Below are 21,639 nucleotides of genomic sequence, written 5' to 3' on the forward strand. Positions count from 1 at the left end.
ATAAGTAACGATACAAACGTTTCAGCTTGTTGACCAATCGCGGTTTGAGTCAAAAGCGAGTTTATAATTACAGATTATTTAATAAAAATGAAGAAAAAAATATACACGAGATGTACATTAATAAGCAAATCAGCTGATTATAAAAATTGAGCAGATTTGTTGTTTCGTAGTTGAAATGATAAATGGACTTGCTCTACAGGGTGCTAAATTTCAAACGTAACAAGACGAATATCTCGATAATTAAATGAAATAACGAGATCCAGTTATTTTAGGTTGTATTGTTTTGAGGCGGATAAATTATGATGAAAAGAATTTGATTTTGGATGGACGCGTAAAAGAAAACCTCAATATTTCATTTAGTTATCGAGATATTTGGCCTGTTACGTTTGAAATTTAGCACCCTGTATATCTATGGTCATTAGTTATTTTTTAAAATATAATATAATTTTTAAAATACATTAAAATCAGAATAAAATCCTAGAGAGCACAATTTTGTGTGTGTGTGTGTGTGTGTGTCTCTTTATTTGCTCTTTCTCTCTCTCTCTCTCTCTCTCTCTCTAAAAATTTCTCTGTCAATTATCATTACGAACCGGAATTTCTCACTTATCTGAGAACTCGGTCAGAGCAATCCGAAGAAATTGCGCCGAATAATCGATTAAAATTTTGCTTTTGATTCGACGAAGAGGGATAATAATGTTACTGATCAAATTTAACTCTAATCCAAACCTTTGTTGTACGTGATGTGCGAATTAAATTATCTAAATATCACGCTTTCTCTCTCTCTCTCTCTCAACTGTTAAGATCCGTTTTTATAGAAATATATATTATGTATTTTATATTATATATATAATGTAAAATACGCGTACGTTTATGCGCATAAAAATATAATTTTCTGTGACTAATTCTTTATTAAAAACAAGAGATATTGTAATCGTAAGAAAATTATTTTCGAAATTACAAAATATATTACTTTTAGACTCGATTTGTTTTTATGATTTGAATGCGTTTGCAACATTTATCCGAGTATCTCGTTACGTATCTGTATTCATCTCTGAAGCTTCTCGCTAAAAAGATTTGCCTCAGTTTCCGTGAATGTCATTTTGCGCCATCGTGTCGTATCTGTTCGTATCTGGAGGAGGAAGATAAGCTGGATAATAACTTGTGTATATAGATGCACAGAAATACCGTATTCTCGATTATGGTAATCATTGCGATCTGTCGCATGAAAAGCGTTTGCTGGTATGAAGACTGAACTTTTATGATTATGGGATATATCGGAGTTTTTCGACTTACGTTCTCTCGAAGAATATATCTCATATAATTCTCTTGTTTGTCTGAAAATAACTCTGTTCTTTAAATTTATCAAGCGAACTTGTTGATCGTGCATAGAATGGTATGTGCATGTGACGGATCGCCGTTGCAGCGATCCGTCAAGAGTCATCCGGATGCTGGGCCCCCGACTTTTATTTCGGTCTCGACCGATGTTGAAGCCTCTATCAAAAAGTAGCGAATTTATTATACACGTACAGGTGTCGTGAATTTCCTTTTCTCGCACTCGACACTTCCTATTCTTCCCCGAACATGCGTAGTGAATTCGTCGACATTCGCCAGTTGCAAAAAGACAAAATTTATTCGGTATATATTCGTTTCGGAGATAGAGATGAATAAAGAAGATAATATATAAAAGAGGTTCTTGGAACTTTTGACTGATTACTAATTCAATTCATATATATCATTTACGTATATTCACACATACTCACACACATATATATGTAAATATATATTTTTTCTCTAACTCTTTATATCTCTTTTTTTCTAACAACTATAAACGAAGAATACTATAATATATTTTATATCGTGGCGTGTTACCCAGATCGCTAAATGCGATCGCGAGATCAGGAGATAATTTGATATAATTAATTCTCTCTCCATCTCCCTCCCCCCCCGCCCCTCTGTCTTTCGAAGTAACAATTATTTCTTTAAAAATATTTAAAATTAAGTATATTTTATCCAATGCTTTATCATTCGATTTTTCGACTGTTTAAATATGATTCGGATTGCGCAATAAAATAGTTGAATCAAAGGTCCAAATAATTAACGATAAACTACGTTATATATTAATTGTTAATTAAATAATTGATTTATAATTTAAAATATATATGTATAATTTAATATTCCGTTTATATATACGTCATAGTACGGAAAATATTTCGGCAACGAATTATCAAAACATAACATGGTATACGGCCTTGGCGACGTAAACATTGGCGCGCTATTAACGTTACGGCTTTATTATTCTCACGGCGACACTCGAACAGTAAGGAAGTAGAGCGCGAGACATTCCATCAAATTTCTTTACTCAACGCGATCGCGACAAGTATTGGGAAATAATTTGATTATAAATAATTAATTATCTTTCAAACACTTTAAATTTTGAACAATACGTAATTACATCATAACGAATAAATTTCGAAGCGCGTATTTTGCGTGATGTTTTAATCAAGAATCGAAATGATTAGAATCAAAATTGTTAATTATTGTTTTATCGCGTTTTATCTTTCTCTCTTTCTCTTTTTATAAACAATAATTATTTCTTTAAAAATACTTGATTTTTAATACTATTTCATTCGATACTTTATCGTTCGATTTTTCGACAATTTAAATATGATTCGGTTAGAGAAGGCGTAATAAAATAGCCAAATCACAGGTTCGAATAATGATAATAAGCTCATGATATATTAATCGTTTATCAAATAATTAATCTATAATTTAAAATACTTGTATATTATTTAATATTCGACACCGTATATACGTCATAGTACGCAACATATTTTCGGCCGCGAAAACAATAACATTGTATTTGGCCTTGGTGATGTAAACATTAGCGCGCTATGGTTAACGTCTTATAGCCTTGTAATCATTCGTACAGTAACGCTCGAGCAACAAAGTAGTCCGTAGTATGATTCTCGTAGTCGTAGTATGATTCTCGCGTGAAACGAAGTTTGATCGTGCCGAAGTTTGCGGGAGTGTCGTTCAAAGTATCGCGCGTGTGAATCAACCTGAGAGGAGGAGGAGGCCTAGGAGAGGCATCCTGCACCGGCGGAGCAACCCAAGGGTGAGTATTATTAATTTTATATTAATTATTATAAATCTCGCACATGCATTAATTCGATTCGATCACTGTTTGAATAGTTTAAACAAGAGAAACTTATACTATAAAAGTTTTTATTTAAAAAAAATAGTTTTCTTTTTTAAAATTTATAAAATTATTTCATATTTATATACCTTCTTATTATTACACGCATCGAATATAAAATTCGATGCGTACAATAATATTTTTTTGAAATATTAATTATTTTAAGCGTCGCTATAATTTGGATTTTATATTTGTGTGTTGCAGACAACGTAGCCTCAAGACCAAATCTCCGCTGTTGCGCCGGTCAGTGCCGGTGAGTGATAAATTTTATTTTACTTTGAGGTGACGGATCCGTAGATATTGTAGATGCAAATGTAGATTGTAGATTGTAAATAGATCCGTTGTCTCAAAATGGATGGGCTAGAATAGATGAAATCAAATAAGTTTCAATAGACTTTTTAAATATACTTTAAAACATATTAGAAACATAATTTAAAATATAAATTAAAACAAAAAGTTGAAAAAAATATAAAATATTTTTCATAGCCCATCCATCTTTATTATCATATCAATAAAAACTTTGACAATTTTGTCATGCATCGTTTTACTATAATAATACTTATAATAATATGTAATTTATATTAAAATAAAATTAATAAAACATTTATGTGCCATATGGATAATTTGATGATTTAATTGTTTGAAGTAACAATATTTAATTTTAATAAAATAAAATTAAATAAAATTATAAAAATATATAAAATAAAATTAATAAATAATATAATATAATTTATTTTTACATAATATATAATTATTATGTAAATATTATTATATTATTAAATTATATTATATTATTTATTAATTTTATTTTATATATTGTTATAATTTTATTTAATTTTATTTTATTAAAATTAAACATTGTTACTTCAATCAATTAAATCGTCAAATTATCCATGTGACACAACAAACGTTTTATTCATTTTATTTTAATATAAATTACCTATATAAAGCCTATATTATTTATTAATTTTATTTTATATATTTTTATAATTTTATTTAATTTTATTTTATTAAAATTAAACATTGTTACTTCAATCAATTATTAAATTTGATTGATGACTTGGCATTAGATTGATTAAAGTAAAGTTATATTAAAGCGATGCGTGACAAACTGACATGTCATAAACGAGCATAAAATTATGCTCATGTACCCCGGCGACAATAATTAGCCGGCAACGAAAGGAATTTTTTTCCTTCATCGACCTCTGATGGGGGTCGAAGCTACATCTCTGACTAGATGTAGTCAGACTGAATATGACCAGGATCAACAAAAGGTAAGTTCAGCTGGTCCAACGAAAGCAACCTATGATGCGTTCTATTAGGGCATTCTATTAGGGTACGCGAATAAGACATGCGAGTAAGACACGCAAATAGGGCACGCGGTTAGGTATACGTTCTTCAAATCTCGGATTTCTGCTGATTCAGTTAGCAAGTAGAATTGTTAGGGCTATAGGGATTGTTAGGCATTAAAAAAAAAAAAATTAAAAATAAAATTACAATACATAATAATAATATCCAACTTAAATTTATTCTCAGGAAAATTAAAAAATACAATATTTAGAATTGCCTTATATATTGAATGGATAAATAGTGATCAAATACGCGAATTTAAAATCTATTTCTCGCACAATTGTATGTGTTTGCATGACTGCTCTTGTGATGTAGGGCGGAAATTATTGGCTGAATACAACCCTTTTTCGTAATTTCCATAGCTATATATCTGTTTATGAAGCCACTATTGCCGACCATAATGACACCACAGAGATATCTTTACGATCCTATTTCACGAGAGCATACACAATGCGGAATTGTATATTTTACAGTATAGAATGACTAAAATAGAGAGATTTTGCAATATAATGTAAATCGCTCGCATATTACGTTTATCAAAAAAATAATTAATCAAAATGATTAAAAACTTTTAAATTCTCAGTCACATACGCAAATTTGTAAAAAATTTCTGTTAAATATTAAATTAATATTATTTTGTTAATAAATCATGAAGAAAGGAGAAAAAAAATAATTTGAAATTGTAAATCATTTTTTCTAACTAAAATAATATTAAACAATATAATTCATTTACATGAAAGTGCAATGTATTTACTTCTCTACATCAAACTTGCTAACAGCACTATTTGATATATACGATATATTTCATTATTTGCATTCACGCTTCAAGATTTGAAACTTATCGTATTCATATAGTATAGGTTTCGATTTTAGACTTTCTATTAACGGAGTAACGCCACGCAATCTGAAACGTATCGCTTGTAAGAATTATATAATCGTGATGCAGGAGAGATATAAGAAGGCAGATATTCAAGCAGCATTCGCAAGTAAAACGGTGCAACGTCTAGCATTCATAACTCGATGCTGCAAGGCGAAATCAGATGTAATCGCTTTGATGCGCCGAAACGAAAAATCCTCGCACCTCGAGCTATTCGCAGAGCTGAGACGGAGAAATTGGCATAATACGATTCGAGCAATGAAAATGGCAAAGCGTGGTCTGTTTCCCATGGTACTTGCGAGCGGCAGCCCGGAGTCATCGCATTACAAACACGCCATTCCGCCGTTCTGATGTATTCGCGACGCGTTAGCTCGGCTATCGCGCGGTCATCATGACAATTATAGCGAATGACAGGGCTCGCGCTCCAACGTAATGTCCGATAAATTGCACGACGGCGAGAGTAAGAAGAAAAATCGATAATCTCGACAAACTTGCGAGTTTTCTCCTCCCGGTTTCGCACATTTTCTTGATAATCTTTTACGTAGCTTACGCTTTACGTTTGCGATTAATCTCAATTTAATCTCGGATGATTCTCAGGCAACGCGACTTAATTTCTCACAATATTTTAAATCATCTTTTGAAAAAATCAGCGAAGATGTAAAATCCAGGCCTGATACATTTAAGAAATACACGACTTTTAATTGCATCATCAACGAAAAATATACGACGCTAATTGACGTTGCAATAATAAATAATACTTTAACAAATTTTTAGACTGGTATCTGGCATTAAATAAATACACTTGTTTGTTGCATCTACAATGTATAAAAAATAAGCATCACCTTTTTTGAGAAAAAAAAAGTTTTTTATCTAAATATATCTATAATTTTACACTATTAAATATAATCATATTTACATACACATTTGCTACCAGTATTCTCATTCTCTCTATACATAACGCTCTTTTTATCACCACCTCTGAGGACACGTGCCAGTGATGCGTGATTTATGTCCTTGCATTCAAAGGGGTTTCGAAAAAAAAAAAATCTCAGGCAAGATGTTTCTCCGATCCCCGGGGTGCGGAAGCGCAAATGAAGCTGGCGACAATTTCGCCCATTAACGAGATATTCACTCCTCCCCTCCCCTCCTCAACCACCCCTTCCGAAACCGGTCTTTCTCATCTCTTCATGAATTAGGATCTCGCGCTCCCTATGCTAGTTTACGCTGGCAGTGATGTATCGCGCTTTAATAGTGCGTCTGTCCCGAAACGATTCGGTAACCGTCTCTGGCTGAAATAACGCGTTTCTGGCAGCAGTTGTGCGAATGGGTGCTTGTCCTCTCACATCACTCTCATGAAATCATTCTTGCGTGGTGAGGAAGATAGGTGGTGACGGGATCAGAGAGCGAGGAGCGAATTGTTTGGAAAGAATATTTTTTATAGCTTTTCTGAATATACATTAATCTCAGTTTAAATCTGTAACATTTTTTAACCTACTTCTCGTCATAATTTAATTATTAATTTAACAATATTAATTAAAATAGATTACATTATTTAATCAGATACTTAGATATTCTTAAAACAAAATATTCAGCTGTAATATTAAGGAGAAGGAAGTTCGAATGTTGCCAAGAAATAAATCGTACCTAGTAATAAATATTATAATGGTTCCGCTTTATAGCGGAAGCAAGAATGTTTTATGATACGCTATAACGATATATCAGAAGCGTCGATTCTAAGGAAACTTTAATCGCAGCGGAATAATTTCTCTTCTTTTCTCTTCTTCCAAAAATAAATAGAATTAATAAAATTTTTGTCGAGTTGTTTATTACCACTCGAAAATATTGATGCGTGAGCATTGCTCGTTCTCGGAATACATATATGGCCTCAATCATTTAACATATTACATTTTCGTCAGACAGTCTTATTTTTTTCTGTATAACGGCAATGCTTCAATGCTCACGGATGAAGGTACACTTACTTTAAGATGTGAGCTAATTTACATAATTCCAAAAAAACCACTTTAACTTTTAATAATTAACAATCATGTAAATATAATTGAAAATTTTCAAGTATCTTTTGCTCATTTTCGTGTCTGACAGTGTTTTCTTTGCAAAAAAAAAAAAAAGAGAACAACGGTCAAATCAATAAATAAAAGGGATCGGGTTTATCTCGAAAAGAATCGGATGAGAAGTGTATTGAATTATTTTCGTTTCGATATATCAACTTGTAGTTTCTTATCCCAAGATCTCTCACTTACTGATATCGTCGTTTATATCTTTCCTTTAGTATAAATTAAGCTTGTATTTTTGATGGATATGTTTATATAATTAATTATTGTCTTTGTATGTTATAAATGTATACATCTCAAAGAACACATTAAAATCGTTAAATAAATATTTAAAAAAAATATTAAAATGTTTAAAGCACGCTCAGCCGCAATGAAATATTATTTCATTTATTGCAGATAAGTGTACAGAATACCCTGAATTTAATTAGTTTCATTAATTCATTTCTTCGTAAATTCACTTCAAAAATCACAGTTCTATTCATATGCAGTTTAAACTTATTCAGGGCTTTTGTGACAGTGAGAAAGAGAGAATTGATATCGAGTAAAAGTTGACGAGAGAGAGAAGAAAGAGAAAAATCGAATTTGCTTGACTGCATATCAGGATTCTTCTTCTTTCAACTTCGAAGGATCATTATTAAATTATGCCCCCGCGGCGTATTCCGCGAAGAAGATGCGCATGATTCGCCGCGTTCGCACGCCAGATTCAGTCGGGCGAACCGAGTTTCACCTCGCCCCCCGTGTAATCAATGATATATGCAATGGGAAGAAGGAAAGTCCGCGAAGTTTAAAGATGCAGAAAGTACAGATACATTGTATATATGTATGTGTATATAGATAGTGTAGGTTTAGCTCGATTATTTATCAGCGGATCGAATTTGCCGCGTATCGCACATAAGAGTCGGCGTAATAATTCTAGAGCCAATATACAGGATATTTTTCGGTGATTGATTTACTGATCGGGCCGCGAATCTGTTCCGTCGACGATTATAAAGACGCGATACAATAACGACCGGATATACGCCGGATTCCGATTTTGTCTCCAGCATGTTCGTCGTTGTAATCGTCGACACGAGAATTCCGAATTGTACATGAACGGTCTTGATCCTCTCGAATCTGAAAGCTGTTATCTACAATTCGGCCGATGAGCGTGTTCCATTATTCATGCTCTACGAATAATCGCGCGGACGGATAACGTTCGATAAGAAGCAAGACATCAGCGTTTAATGGGAGATTGAAAAAAATGATAAAAAGAATGAAAAAATAAGGGAATTTTTTATAACAGGAATTTTTTGATTCCATTGATGAATTTTAGAAATATGCAAAATTGTAATTGATAAAATTTTACATTTTAATTTTACCTGGATATTATCGTATTTAATTTCAGAATTTTTATGACTTCGTTAAATTTATGATAAAAATATCTTATTCTTATTATTTAAAAATAAAGGAAGCAAAGAAAGATTTTTTTAAAAATTATCCAATGTATTAAAAGATAATCCAGCAGATACAAAATTGTGTCTATTAAACTTGAAATTGGGATTTCTTTTTCTCTATCTCTTTTTCTCTTTATCTTACCAATTATTTTGTTAAATATTAAACAACCTGAAATTTTTTCTCGGTATAATACAATGTTACCTTATACTCTTACGATAATCTTTAATGTACAACGCAATGGTTTCGCTTTAATGTGTTCCATCTGTATTCTGTCGTCACGGTCTTGTTCGCCTTACTACAAAACTCGATCGATGACTACACAAGGACGTAAATGATAGCTCATATATAGGTGTAGTTACGTGTAACTAGAGAGTTAAATATATTGAAATGCACATAATTTTTTTCTGCTTCATCAAAAATGGTACATTCTTCAGCAAAAAAAAAAAAATGAAAGTACCAGGGAGGAGGATATTTGCAGTTCTCAATTGTCAATTTTTAATAAATAATAATAATGAGACGTTTTTATTTATTATGATTGTTCTAACCGCTGTAGAAATTGCGTTGAGCCGTCATGACAAATAGCAAGCGGTAAAGATATCAAACGGAAAGGAGATATCAAGGTATCATTACGTGCACGAGAATCAAGGTATCATTACGCGCGCTCCCGACTGCTCCGTTTCAAGACTCCATTCATTGTCTGATGCTCTCTGCATTGCCGGATCGCTGCGGTACGGTGCTTCCGTTTCTCACGAAATATCGCAATGTTCTGAAACCACTTTGACGAACATTCTGACTTCGTAATGCAGTTCGCGAACTGGTAACGTACGTTTAAACTGTAATTAATAGCGAACCGATTGCGAAATTATTCCATATTAAACATGATTTTATATTCTGCAATTTTGATTGTGTTAAAGTTGTTTAGTTGTGCAAAATGCAAAATTTTATGTGAAGAGAAAAAGAGAAAAGAGAACTTCTGGAAAAAGTTGATTTAAAAAAATTTATAATATTATTGAAACCAAAATGATTTTTTATTAAATATCTTTTTATGTTTTTAAAATGTACAACAAAAAAAAAATAAATTGTTTTGTTTTTTAAATTAAAATAAATGCATTTTACATACATTCCTAAAATTGTAAATTAAAAAGTTATAATCATGTTTTATATAGAATAATTGTTAGCAACAATTGCCTCGTGTTCAGTTTAAGGGTAGTAATAGAATTGTACAGCGATTGTCTCTTACTGTTAATATTAATCTGCGTGGATGCTAATTATAAATTATTTCGTAGATAAATATAGTATCCATAGAGAAACATCGGTGAGCAGAGATAAGTAAATTGTCACGTATACATTATTAACGTACGAGTTTACCACTGTCTGCAAATCGATGGCGAATAGTTGATAAATTGCTATTGACAATGTATCAGTAGCTTATAGATTGTCTACAGTGAATAGATAACAATTTCCTTCATTAATAAATCCTAGACAAAGGCAATAGTTGCATATAAGCATTCTTACGTAGCATAACAATCGAACGTATGTAGATAATATATATATATATATATATATATATATATATATATATATATATATATATATATTAGAGTTTACTATCTTTTCAGCCGTTAGATTTCGCAAATAAAATTCTTTTAAAATATTTATGAGCTGATTCTTAAATAATTTGATTATCTTTGTTTACGGATTAAAAATGATTCTAGAATAATCTGTGAAAATAATGCAAGTAAAAAATTTTTTCTCGTAAATATTTAAATAAAAATTTATGAATTATTTCTTTTAATATCGTCTCTCTCTCTCTCTCTCTCTCTCTCTCTCTCTCTGAGAGATTTAAAAAAAACATTTTTTCAAAATGGTGCAAAATTATAATCGGAAGAATTATAATTTTGCATATACGATTGATTAGTAGAATAAGAATTTTAGGGAAATATTCAAGAAATGAAATTTTCAATGATTTAGTACTCGAAGAACTTATGCATCTTTTATACGTAGAGCTTAAAGATATAATTCCTCGAATCTGAGGAGAGGTCGTTTTCTATAGCGGGAATTCTACACTATTGCTCTATCGATTTATTTCGAAGATAATGCCGCGTTATATGTTCTCGGGGACGAAGACTCCCCAATCATGCTCTGATGAATACGTAACGTTCGGCCGTAAATATCTGGCCGCGAACAGCTCCGGTTACGAGCGACGATGTTTTTGCCTCTCTATCCGGTCGCTTCCAATTTCCGTTTGTAAGCCGCCGGTAACGTTTCAAACACACCGAGGCGTCCGTCTCTTCAATTATTCCCACGAAGAATAAACAGCGGTTATCGTAAACCCTGGGCCACGAGTCGCCGAGTAGGACATGTAGCACGTACAAACGCGCGAAACGCGCATATACGGGTGCAAAATTCGCGAACGTTTACGATACGTTTAGACTTGACGTTTATTTTATGACTTGGCCCTGCGCCCTTTCTCTTTCTTTCTTTCCGCACGAAGCAATAAATCTCGATATGTAAAAGGGATGACGCGCAATGAAAGTTAAGAACCAAAATTTTTAATAGGCAAAACAGCATGAAACAAATGCTTGCTTCCGTTAACAACAACGATAAACATTGCCTCTTATTGATCGTGATATTTGACATATTACAACTCGAAGTATTGCAACCCGGATAATAAGAGAATAAATTATATATTAATTAATCATAATGTCTGCGCAAGTGTGATGACTGCACAATATTTATATTATGATAATATATTATGATTTATTTTTCCCTTACATCCGATAACCATATCAATTATGTTATTATAAACGTTTAAATGTCTGACGATATAAAACAAAATCAAAAGTTGCTTCTTTCATTTCCATATGTCACGATAAAGCTATCGTAATTATCCGATCAATCCATTTCGCGGAATAAAAAAGCCTCTCTCGTGACAACGAACATGGAGATAAGCGCTTAAAAAAACAATTTGTTTGTCCGATCGCGAACCGAGAGAAAAAAATGTCGTGCCTCACACACGTAATCTCGCCTAACGCTATTCATTATTTATTATGCACTACGGAGTCGCAAGCTTTCAAATCCGTTATGAAATTGATCGCCCGTTGCGTTTTCGCTCATTAAAAGTTTCGTTACTTGTTGCGGCTTCGATGCAACTACATTTGCAAAGATTTCAGTTCTCGCGTTAATTATTCAAAAATTTAAGCACGCTGTTAAAAAGTGAAATATTAACCCGTCAAATCCGTCAAGCGGTCCAACCGCAGATTTCTTTCCGGGATTCGAAAAGTACATAGCAAATCGATTAATGGCAAACTTGTAGTAATAAATATCTTCGTCTTAGATGATAACTCTCTTTTTTTCTCAACTTTCATGTACTTTTGCGTATTTTATATAATTATCATCCAAAATAATATCAGCGAGGGATCCGATAATACGATATTGCTTTGTATTTAATAAAAACAAACCTATGTTCAAAATATTATATCAATATACATAATATATCTTTTAATATAAAGTTTAAACATTGACGAGATATTTAAGATTTTCGAAAAGCTCTCTAGAGAACTTTTGAAGCGCCGATAGAATTATACTTTGATGCAAATATAATTGAAACTGTTAATTAAAATTCATTTTTCGTCGGGCTATAAACAAAATCGGTGTTACAAAAAACAAGAAATGTCTAGAAAATGTCAATATTCCATTAAATTCTCATATAGGGCGTATATGTACTGTATAAAGTGACAAAAGAGTATACTTTATAAAGGCTGAGGAACCGGTCCCCCTAACGAGAATATCGATTAACATTACGGTGTTAATTCTAGAAGCAGCTCTCGTGACTTCCACGCGAACAATTTACAATGTGGCTCACAACTTATGCAATGACGAAAGAGCGAAGGGTCGCGTCATTAGGGCATAATTGACGGAGGCAAAACTTGAAGTTGCCGGCCGGGCGGCAGCGGACGGGCACGTTTGAGAATAAATTTATCGTAAAATTACCGCTCGTTAATAATCGTGACGGATAGAAGTAGCGAATTTGTAGATATAATTTCGCGGCGCAATTAGTATTTAACGAGCTGTTTCAATGCTAAATTTTCCGCAGCTCGGACTCTCGCGTATACTTAAGTCGCGCGTATTTAACCACCAGACAAACCGATTTTGTTACGCTCACCGCACACATTCGATCGATAGATTTATTATATCCGATGTAATTAGTTACTAGCGATTCGAAACATAAGCCATGCTTATATTTCATATCCGGAATATTAATGATTCAATATACCGCGCGCGGCGACTTTGCTATTTTGATTTTCTTGGTGATAAGACTGAAGTTTAATAAGGAAAGTCATAGCGGAAATTTTAATTAAACTCTTAGAGAGCTTTAAAATAAATAAATATAAAAATATCTTTAAGTACTGAAAAAAAAAAAACGTTTCTTCGAAGGTAAAACTGTTTGATTATAAAAAGAGAAGAAAAAAATTTTCTCTATATTTATATATGCATGTTTATATTAATATATTATAACTATCTACTTTTTTTAAAAACTGTCTTGTCAAACAGTAAAATTTTTAGTAATAGACGTGTTTTTGAAAATTCCTTGAGAGCGATGCCTCGCCTGGGAAATCTTTGGACATTCTAACAAGCAAGCAACACCTGGCGGCAGGTGTTAAGGGAGAATGTATATTCGTACTGTCTGATACTAAATGTCCGAAAGACTTCTAAGTAATGTCTCGCCAATATTTGTAAAATTGTTTGTTATGTATCGTTCATTTAGAAAATAATATTGTTGAAATAATCATTCTTAATTTTTAAATACAAATGATTATATATATATAAAATTTATTAAAATTATTATTTTTTTTTTTTAAATAAAGGTCATCTCTTTCTTCTTGGGTATGTGGATTTAACATTGTATTGCAATTACGTATGTATCCAGTTTTCTTTAGGTCTAATAATAACAATATTTTCTCATTGCTTAACTTTTATATATTGCTAAGACATGTAATTCTTAGTGGCTATTACAATCTTATCTGATGCCTTGATTAATATCTAGCAGGAGATGAAGAATATTAACTGAATATTATACGTAATTTATGGCCGTCATGTTACCACACAAGCGTAAGTCACGTTGCCTTGCGATATTGTATATTATGCTAACAATAATTTAAGGTTTCGATAACAGGAAAAATCAAGTATCGAGATCAAGATATAGTTCGTATATAATTTTAATACATTAGAATATATTATCACAGATCAGGCTTAATTCTTCTACACTCGCGCGAGTAACTTTCGCGATATAACTTTATAAGGGCTAAAGAGATTCGAATGTGTTGGAAGTTGTTGCATCAAGATGATAATTTGTCATTTAATTAAAAGACGGGCGATAACTCTTTGCACTATGTAGTAAATAAAGTCACGTGCGCATGTGATATATAATTAAACTGTTTTTCCTTTTAGTTAAAGCAATGATTTTTTTAGTTTTTATTTTAAGTCATAATTTCTGTATCGATCTTATGACTTGCATTTTTTTTCTAACAAACTCGATTCGGCGAACCTCGCGACATAGTTAACTCATAAACATGCGTAAAATCTACGGCATTGAAGGTTTCGTTTTTAACTTCCGCCACAATTTCCGGCTGTTTCTCTCACCCTTCGCGATTTCCCTTCTGACCTTCTCGGGAGGCCTCATCCTGTTCGACGAAATCATTTCCGCTTCTTTCAATTGTTGCTTATCATGCTCGTCTGAAATCTAATTTTTAGATATATTTTCTAGCAAAAAATACAGTACTATTTCTCTGTGGAGAAAGAGGGAAAGACTAAACCAAAAGTTAGTTTCAAGTTTTTTTACTTTTTATTTCATCTATAACTTTTTTCTTTAATTATGTCATGTATCAGACAAAATTCAATAAATCAAATAATTAAAAGATTTGTAATTTTCAGTAATGATTTTTAATTGCATACTTTATGAACATCTTATTATTCAAATTAACTTTACATGTATGTATTTTTATTGTTAACAAAAATAATGTATACTCTCTACAAAATTCTCTACAATACTAATATTTTAATATTAACATATAGATCTACATATTTTTATTACTATTATTAATGTTTGATTTTTTACAGATATTATTTTATAGAATTTCTTTGTGTTTGTATGAAAGATCGTTAATTTGCTATGTCTTATCTTCGATATCGCTCTAGGAGATTTCTGTTATTATCTTCCTTCAAAGTTGGCTTTCTTCCAACATCCTTTTTGTTTCCCTCTGGCTCTACCAAGATATGAAACTGTCTCCCTCATTCATGTCTCGCAGTTGAAACGATCACTTTAACGGTTCTTGACATTGCATAATTTAACGGTACTGCAATGCAGTCGGTATTCTATCTCAATAATTAGAGTTTTTTTATTAAAACATATCAATAATATTACATGTCATGTGCAATTGCCATGTCATTGCCATCTTTTATTTGTTTTTTTTTTATTATTAACTACTCCATTTCACAATATTAGTTACTTTCTTTTATTTTTTTTACAAACAATTGTTACTTAAAAATTATTAATAGTATTTTCGATAAAATATCCTTTCTTATCTCCAAGAGTAGTAAGAGCGAGTAATAAAATTTTATTGTTTTATTTGTTCTATAAAATTATTCTTGTTAGACTTACAACATTTTTCTTGTTCAACTTTAATATTACTATCGTTATCAATTTCACTTTTCTCTTAATCAGTCACTTTCTTTAGATGCCTTATTCTTTCAATTACTTTTTGTACGATTACGTTTTGTTGACTGATTAACACACATGCATTTTTTCTTCTTTAATGTTATTTCTTCATTTTAATTCTTGCTCCTCATAACTGTTTCTTAAATCCTATAATTATTAAAAAATTTGACGAGCCCAAAATAGCTACTATCATTTCCATAGCTTAATATTTTTTCAACATTATTTCCTTGACCTTTTCCGATTGATCATTCTATTTCATTCATTTTTTCATTTTCCTAATGCATCTCAAAAATTAAAACTAGTTTCTTGTTTCAAGTCTTTCATCATTTCATTTAACTTTTTATGTCTCCGTCAACACATCGTCATTGACATTTCCAGTGTCTTGATTTTCCTTTGTCAATTCGGCAAGGATTTTTCGTTCTTCAGTCGTGAGAATTGCTCTATTCACAAAGTTCGCGATATTAGTCGCGTGTATCGTCAACAAGCGTTTTCTTTCCTCTTTTGCGCGTTCCTCCTCAGCCAATTCCAATCTCCGTTGCTCTTTAGCGATTTCTTCAATCTTAGCAATCTCCTCTTCGCGAATCTTGCGGCGGTGCGCAATCAAATTCTCCAGGTCCTTCCGATACTGTATTTTCATCCTCTTTTTCGCCTCCGCCGTGACTCTCGCCATTTTCTCGTCTTCCATAATCTTCCTCATGACTTGTTCGGCCCATGCTCTATCCTCCTCCACGAAACGCTGCTTGCATTGCTCCGTAAAGACTATCTGTTCCCGTAAACTAGCTGCCAGTTCTTGCCGCATCTTTCTTCTGCGCATAGCCTCCTCCATCTCTTTGATTATGAGCTCGCACCTAATCTCCTCAGCCACGAGATCAATCAGGCGTTCCTCCCTCTCTCGTTTTCGAGCCTGAGCGTCCAGCATTATCTTGGTCGTTTCCAATAGCACGCGTTCGCGCCTCTCTATCTGCTCCTGTCTGAGTCTGCTCACCTCTTTCGATCTCTCTTCAATCTCCTTCAAATACTCTAGATCCTCCCGCCGCTTCTTCTCTTCCGCCTCGCGCTCTTCTTGCCGATGAATCTTCTTCATTTCTTCGAGGATCAGTCTCTCTTGTTTCGCTTTCTCCACGAGTTCGCACTTCTTCTCCAGTGCTCTCGAGAGTTCCTGTTCCTCCTGTGCTCGATCCACTTCTTCCAGATACTTCCTATATTCGCGAGCTTCCTCCACGAGAACTCTTTTCTCTTCCTCTTTCCGCGTCAGCTGCTCGTCCAGCTGCTGTCTGTACTTCTCACATTTTTGCAAGATCTCCGACTGCCGCCGGAGATCCTCCTCCAATACCTTCCGCTGTTGTTCGCGAGCCAATTTGGCGCTCTCGCCTTCTCGCACGAGTTCGATGTATTTGCGAGTCTGTCTCTCCTCGAGTTGAGCCTGCAGTCCCTTCACCATGTAGGCACGCCGCAATTCCGCCGCCAACTCCGCGACCGCGTCATGCGACTCGCGATTGCGGCAACCGCGACGAAACCTTGCAACGTACAAAGCGCTTTCGTTGTTCAAGAGTTCCATAATCGTTTTATTTATATTATTTATTTTTTGTCTCTCTTATGAAGGATATTGAGATTTCTGAAGAATGCGTGCGTTTGATAAAGACCGTGGAACTAGATGTCAGCTGGTCGGTTAGGTAAGATGTGTTTTAACGTGCTGGGAGCTGGTCATAATCTTCCGGTTTCGCCTGCAAGGGTTACGCTGGTTCATATAGTCTCATAAAGAGTAAATATACTTACATGCGCAAGTAACAAATATTTATAAAACTCTTTGAAATTTTTACTCTTCATAATTTTGAATAAAAATGTATACACATTTTACGTTGAAATACATATTTAATATTCGATATGTATAGATTTCGACTTTGTTACATTTTTATGTAACTTTTATTTTTAATTGATTTTTTATCTTTTTTTATACTACCATTTAATATGTATATGTATATATATATATATAAAATACATAAAGAGTAACTGATAAAAAAGAGCTCATGCATTAAACATTGCATTGTTTTTGTCGAGTTTTATGGTCGTTAAAAATTATATTATATTCTATATTTTGTTACGTGCTTTTTATTCATTTTTCATATGAAAAAATACCGCGCTAATTAATTTGTTAACGCATGGTCGGATTCAACACAGCGTAACTCGCTGGGAAACATGTCGCGATGAGAAAAAGACATTTGGCTCACAAAGAGTTTTCTTTTTCGTGATGCGCATATTATGCCACGAATCGCATTTGTATCCTTGCATGACGCGAAACTAATGCTTATGAATCGTATTAATATCAGATTGATGATAGGGTAGGAGAGCCTTTATATTGACTGTCTCTTTTTTTTCCCTTTCCTTCCTTCAATTTTTTTTCCTTGCGGGATTTGAATGCGCCTTGGGAATTTTCACACGGTGAATTAGGTTAATCTAAATTTAACGGGAGAAGTGGACTAAAGCGCCGTTATACATATTTTCCGATAATAATTCCATTGTTAATGGTAACGAAAACGAAAACTATCGTTAGATCTCGACTTCAATGTGCGGAGAAGCCTTGAACCTACTTAGGATCATGCTTCGTTAATCAAGTGTGTTACCGGAAGTAATCGTGTGTTCTTTACCGTAATAACTATATCGTTATACGACAAGGTTCAACGTATAAATAGCAATCACATATCAAGACGCGTGAGTAAATGGATATCAATAAAATAAATTAATTAATCGCAAAGTAATCAATGTTTCTATTAACGATCAAGAAATAAGAGATCGACAGTGAAATAAATGTAATCTATCATGATATGCTATCACGGTGTGCATTGAATACTATTAGTACATCTCTAACATAATGTATAAATTAACATGTAAATTTATTTATTAATATGTAAATTAAACTTGTTAAATATGATGCATATTACGAGATGACGAACGAAAAATTTAGTATTTTCTTTTATAACAGAACACATATTACATAACTGAAACATGTTACATGCAAAGGAATTTGGAACGTGACGAAATAATTCACAAATCATCGTTCAAATTTCCTAGAAAAATATTAGATTGAATCAGCACTTTGTCCCTCTGACTTTGACATATGCGTTTCACAATTACGAGCCTCTTGTCCTGCTTAAAACAGCTGCCGATTTAAGTATGAAATCGCAATTTATTAGAATACCTACATTTCAAAATATATTATTATAACCAATGGCAAAATTTCTTAACAATACTGTATTGTTAAATCGATAAAATCGATAAATCGGTCAAAAATATTTTTCTTATTTTAATAATTTTAATAATATTAAATTGTACGTAAAAATACAAAAATGTAACATAAAATTCTATAAATGCAATAAAATATTATTTTGTATAAATAAATTGATTTATAATTAAAAATAACTTCGTTAAAATTACAAAACATTGTAATAAAAAAAATTGGTAAACTGCTTTAGAAAATATTATTGTTTTAAAGTTTGAGAGACAAAACATAATAATAATTTTTAAAATAGAGAGGTAACTATTAGGAAAAACAAGGCACTTTACTTAAAATATAGTTATAAGCGTGTAAAACAAAGTTTAAAAAGTAAGCTTCGGTATAATAAAATAGAATGTCGAATCTGAGTAATAATATTTTTCAACGATTCACAGGCCATTTATTTGCTCTAATAGCTTGATTCTTATTCAACGAACCGTTTTACATTATATGAGCAACGATTATATTTGCCACCGACCGTTGAAATGTATGTAGACATTATTAATAGGCGCGGTATCGTGCTTGCTTGAATAAGTCTAGTGTAGCATTATGTTATGTAGACGTAAGAAATTTTATGGAGTTAGATATTACAAGAATACGGCCATTTTAATTTCGTGAATTTGATAATAATCGTTTCCAACATATTAAAAAAAATTATTGATATATATTTTTATGCATCAGAAAAGTGGCATCACAAAAATAAGAATTTGCATTAAAAAAAAAAAAAAGAAAGAAAAAATGAGTTCAATATTCTGTAGCAAATCAGAACTTGAAGCAATTGACAAATTCCAAATTGATCGTTTCGAATTATTTTCCTTCAAGCTTTAAGCAATAATTTTTCTTTATTTAATATATCGAGCACATCTCACAAGTATATTTCGTCTAATATATATTTCTCAATCAATTTTTTCAAAAAAAAAATAACATTTAAAATGTGCGAAACATATCGTGCAGAATCCTCAATTATACACACATACACACACGGGGGGCTATACCGAAAGAGAAATCGTTCACAATTAATCAATGTTTATCCCAAGTCATGCCCTTTCAATGAGCCGAGTAAACAGCGATTGACTCCGAATGTACAAGAACGCGTGCTCTGCCGACAAATTAGTAACCAAAACAAGATGAACGTACCTTCTCTGCGCAGGTCCGGGTATACCGAACTCGAATACAAATTGCAGCCACGTGCACCGTGACACCAATATGCAACACACTGGAAACAGAGAGAGAGAGAGAGAAAGAGATGGCACACTCGAGAAACAAAAGAATTTTCCGCTCGGCAATTCGCGCCGGATCGATGATGTGACGGATGGACGCGCGACGAGCCCGCGTTGTTTCGAATCAAATTTTCTTTGTCTTTTTTTTTTTTTTTTTAAATCAGTTTTTCGCGGCTAGTCCGAATCGGATCGGAGCTTCGTTGCTCAGAGCCGCAGTCCTTAACACGAACGCCACGGCGGATTGAGACCGACTAACCGGCTTTCCGCGTCGCAGCACACGCGAGCCGAAGCTCTCTTGCTATTTGCCGCCGCCGGCCCCTTTAAACCCCATCTCGCCGACAGGGCCCCGCGAGAATCGGCCGGCTAAGTTTCTACGGCCCTGCGCGAGGAGAGGTGCCGATTAGTGGGAGAGATGCTAGTTGTACGCGTGAAGGAGCGAGGAAATTGACTATCGAAATGTATTCGATTTGATTTCATAATCGCGGCGTGCTATACGCGAGACACATTACTAAATAATTGAATTCGGATATCCAAGATTGATTCGTCTATAATTGGTGAGATACACGTGGCACGTAGCCGAGGTGATTAATTGTTCGTTCATTAGGCGTCCATAGGCATAGAAGGTTGTAACGAAATTGCAACGTCAGGATATATTCTTAAGATATACAGATATATGTCTTTAGAATTTATATGAAATTTGTTTGATATTTTATTTTATTTTACTTTCATTTTTTTTCGAAATAATTCTTGTTCAATAATTTCATTTACATTAATATAATATTAACGTCATATTTTTCAACAAATAAAATTTTGTTGAAATAAAGTAGAAATTTAAAAGTCTACGATTCCATACTTGTTTGATTTTTTGATGTATTAGTAAATGTCAAAATGTACATTTATAAGCAGCTTGATTTCGGAAATAATTATTTATTTAATTACTATTAAGCGTTCCACATAATTATTAGAATGTATCGTATCTAAAAAATAGTAGCTTGTAAAGAAAACATCATAAATACAGGAATGCGCATTTGCTTATCTTTACTTCGTTTGTGAAACGCGCCGAAAGGACGTTTCAAGAAACTGTCAGGACATAAAAGCGATATGAGCCTATTTTTATAGGTTTCGTTTGATAGCGGTTGGCGTTTTCACGCTTTTACGAAAACCTGTTTCTGAACGTTTCTGTTTCGCGAGCAGCGCAATATCTGAATCTTACGAAAATTGTGACAATACAAAATACTCGGATAACGCCGCATAAAGCGCATATATTAGAAACAGTTTTAACTGTAGACATACGATTTAACAGTTTTATTAAAATGGTCTCGCGACGGGGCAATTATTCTACTAGAAACCGGTCGTTTTAATGGAGTCGTAAAGACTTGATACGAGGATAGTGACACTAATCACCGTAATAAGCAAGTGCCCTTATTATTGTCCGGTTACGCCTCCTGAGTCGTCGTTCTTATGCGCACGAGCATAAGAACTACGGATTCTAATCTCGAAAAAG

General features: G+C 33.0%; 3 protein-coding genes across 6 annotated transcripts in view; 1 reads left to right on the top strand and 2 right to left on the bottom strand.

Annotated features, from left to right (window-relative positions):
- The window catches only part of LOC126856260 (uncharacterized), a 155,236-nt gene that overhangs the window by 39,313 nt on the left and 94,284 nt on the right, over positions 1–21,639 (bottom strand). The window contains exon 1 of one of the 3 annotated variants that reach the window (XM_050604633.1): positions 20,053–20,411. The exons of 1 other annotated variant lie outside the window; for it this stretch is intronic. The gene's annotated coding sequence lies outside the window, so the exon portion shown is untranslated. Of the gene's footprint in view, positions 1–20,052; positions 20,412–21,639 lie in introns of those variants that run through there. One more of the 3 variants, XM_050604635.1, reaches the window with a different exon arrangement.
- Positions 3,032–21,639, top strand: part of LOC126856272 (uncharacterized) — an 86,021-nt gene continuing 67,413 nt past the window's right edge. The window contains exons 1-2 of one of the 2 annotated variants that reach the window (XM_050604653.1): positions 3,032–3,115; positions 3,401–3,449. The gene's annotated coding sequence lies outside the window, so the exon portion shown is untranslated. Of the gene's footprint in view, positions 3,116–3,400; positions 3,450–9,587; positions 9,749–21,639 lie in introns of those variants that run through there. The other variant, XM_050604657.1, reaches the window with a different exon arrangement.
- LOC126856430 (meiosis-specific nuclear structural protein 1-like) lies at positions 15,985–17,202 on the bottom strand. The gene has a single exon (XM_050604899.1). The coding sequence runs from the start codon at positions 17,200–17,202 to the stop codon at positions 15,985–15,987; it is 1,218 nt and encodes a 405-aa protein (XP_050460856.1).

This window comes from Cataglyphis hispanica, chromosome 18 (assembly GCF_021464435.1).
Source record: "Cataglyphis hispanica isolate Lineage 1 chromosome 18, ULB_Chis1_1.0, whole genome shotgun sequence".
Lineage (NCBI taxonomy): Eukaryota > Metazoa > Arthropoda > Insecta > Hymenoptera > Formicidae > Cataglyphis > Cataglyphis hispanica.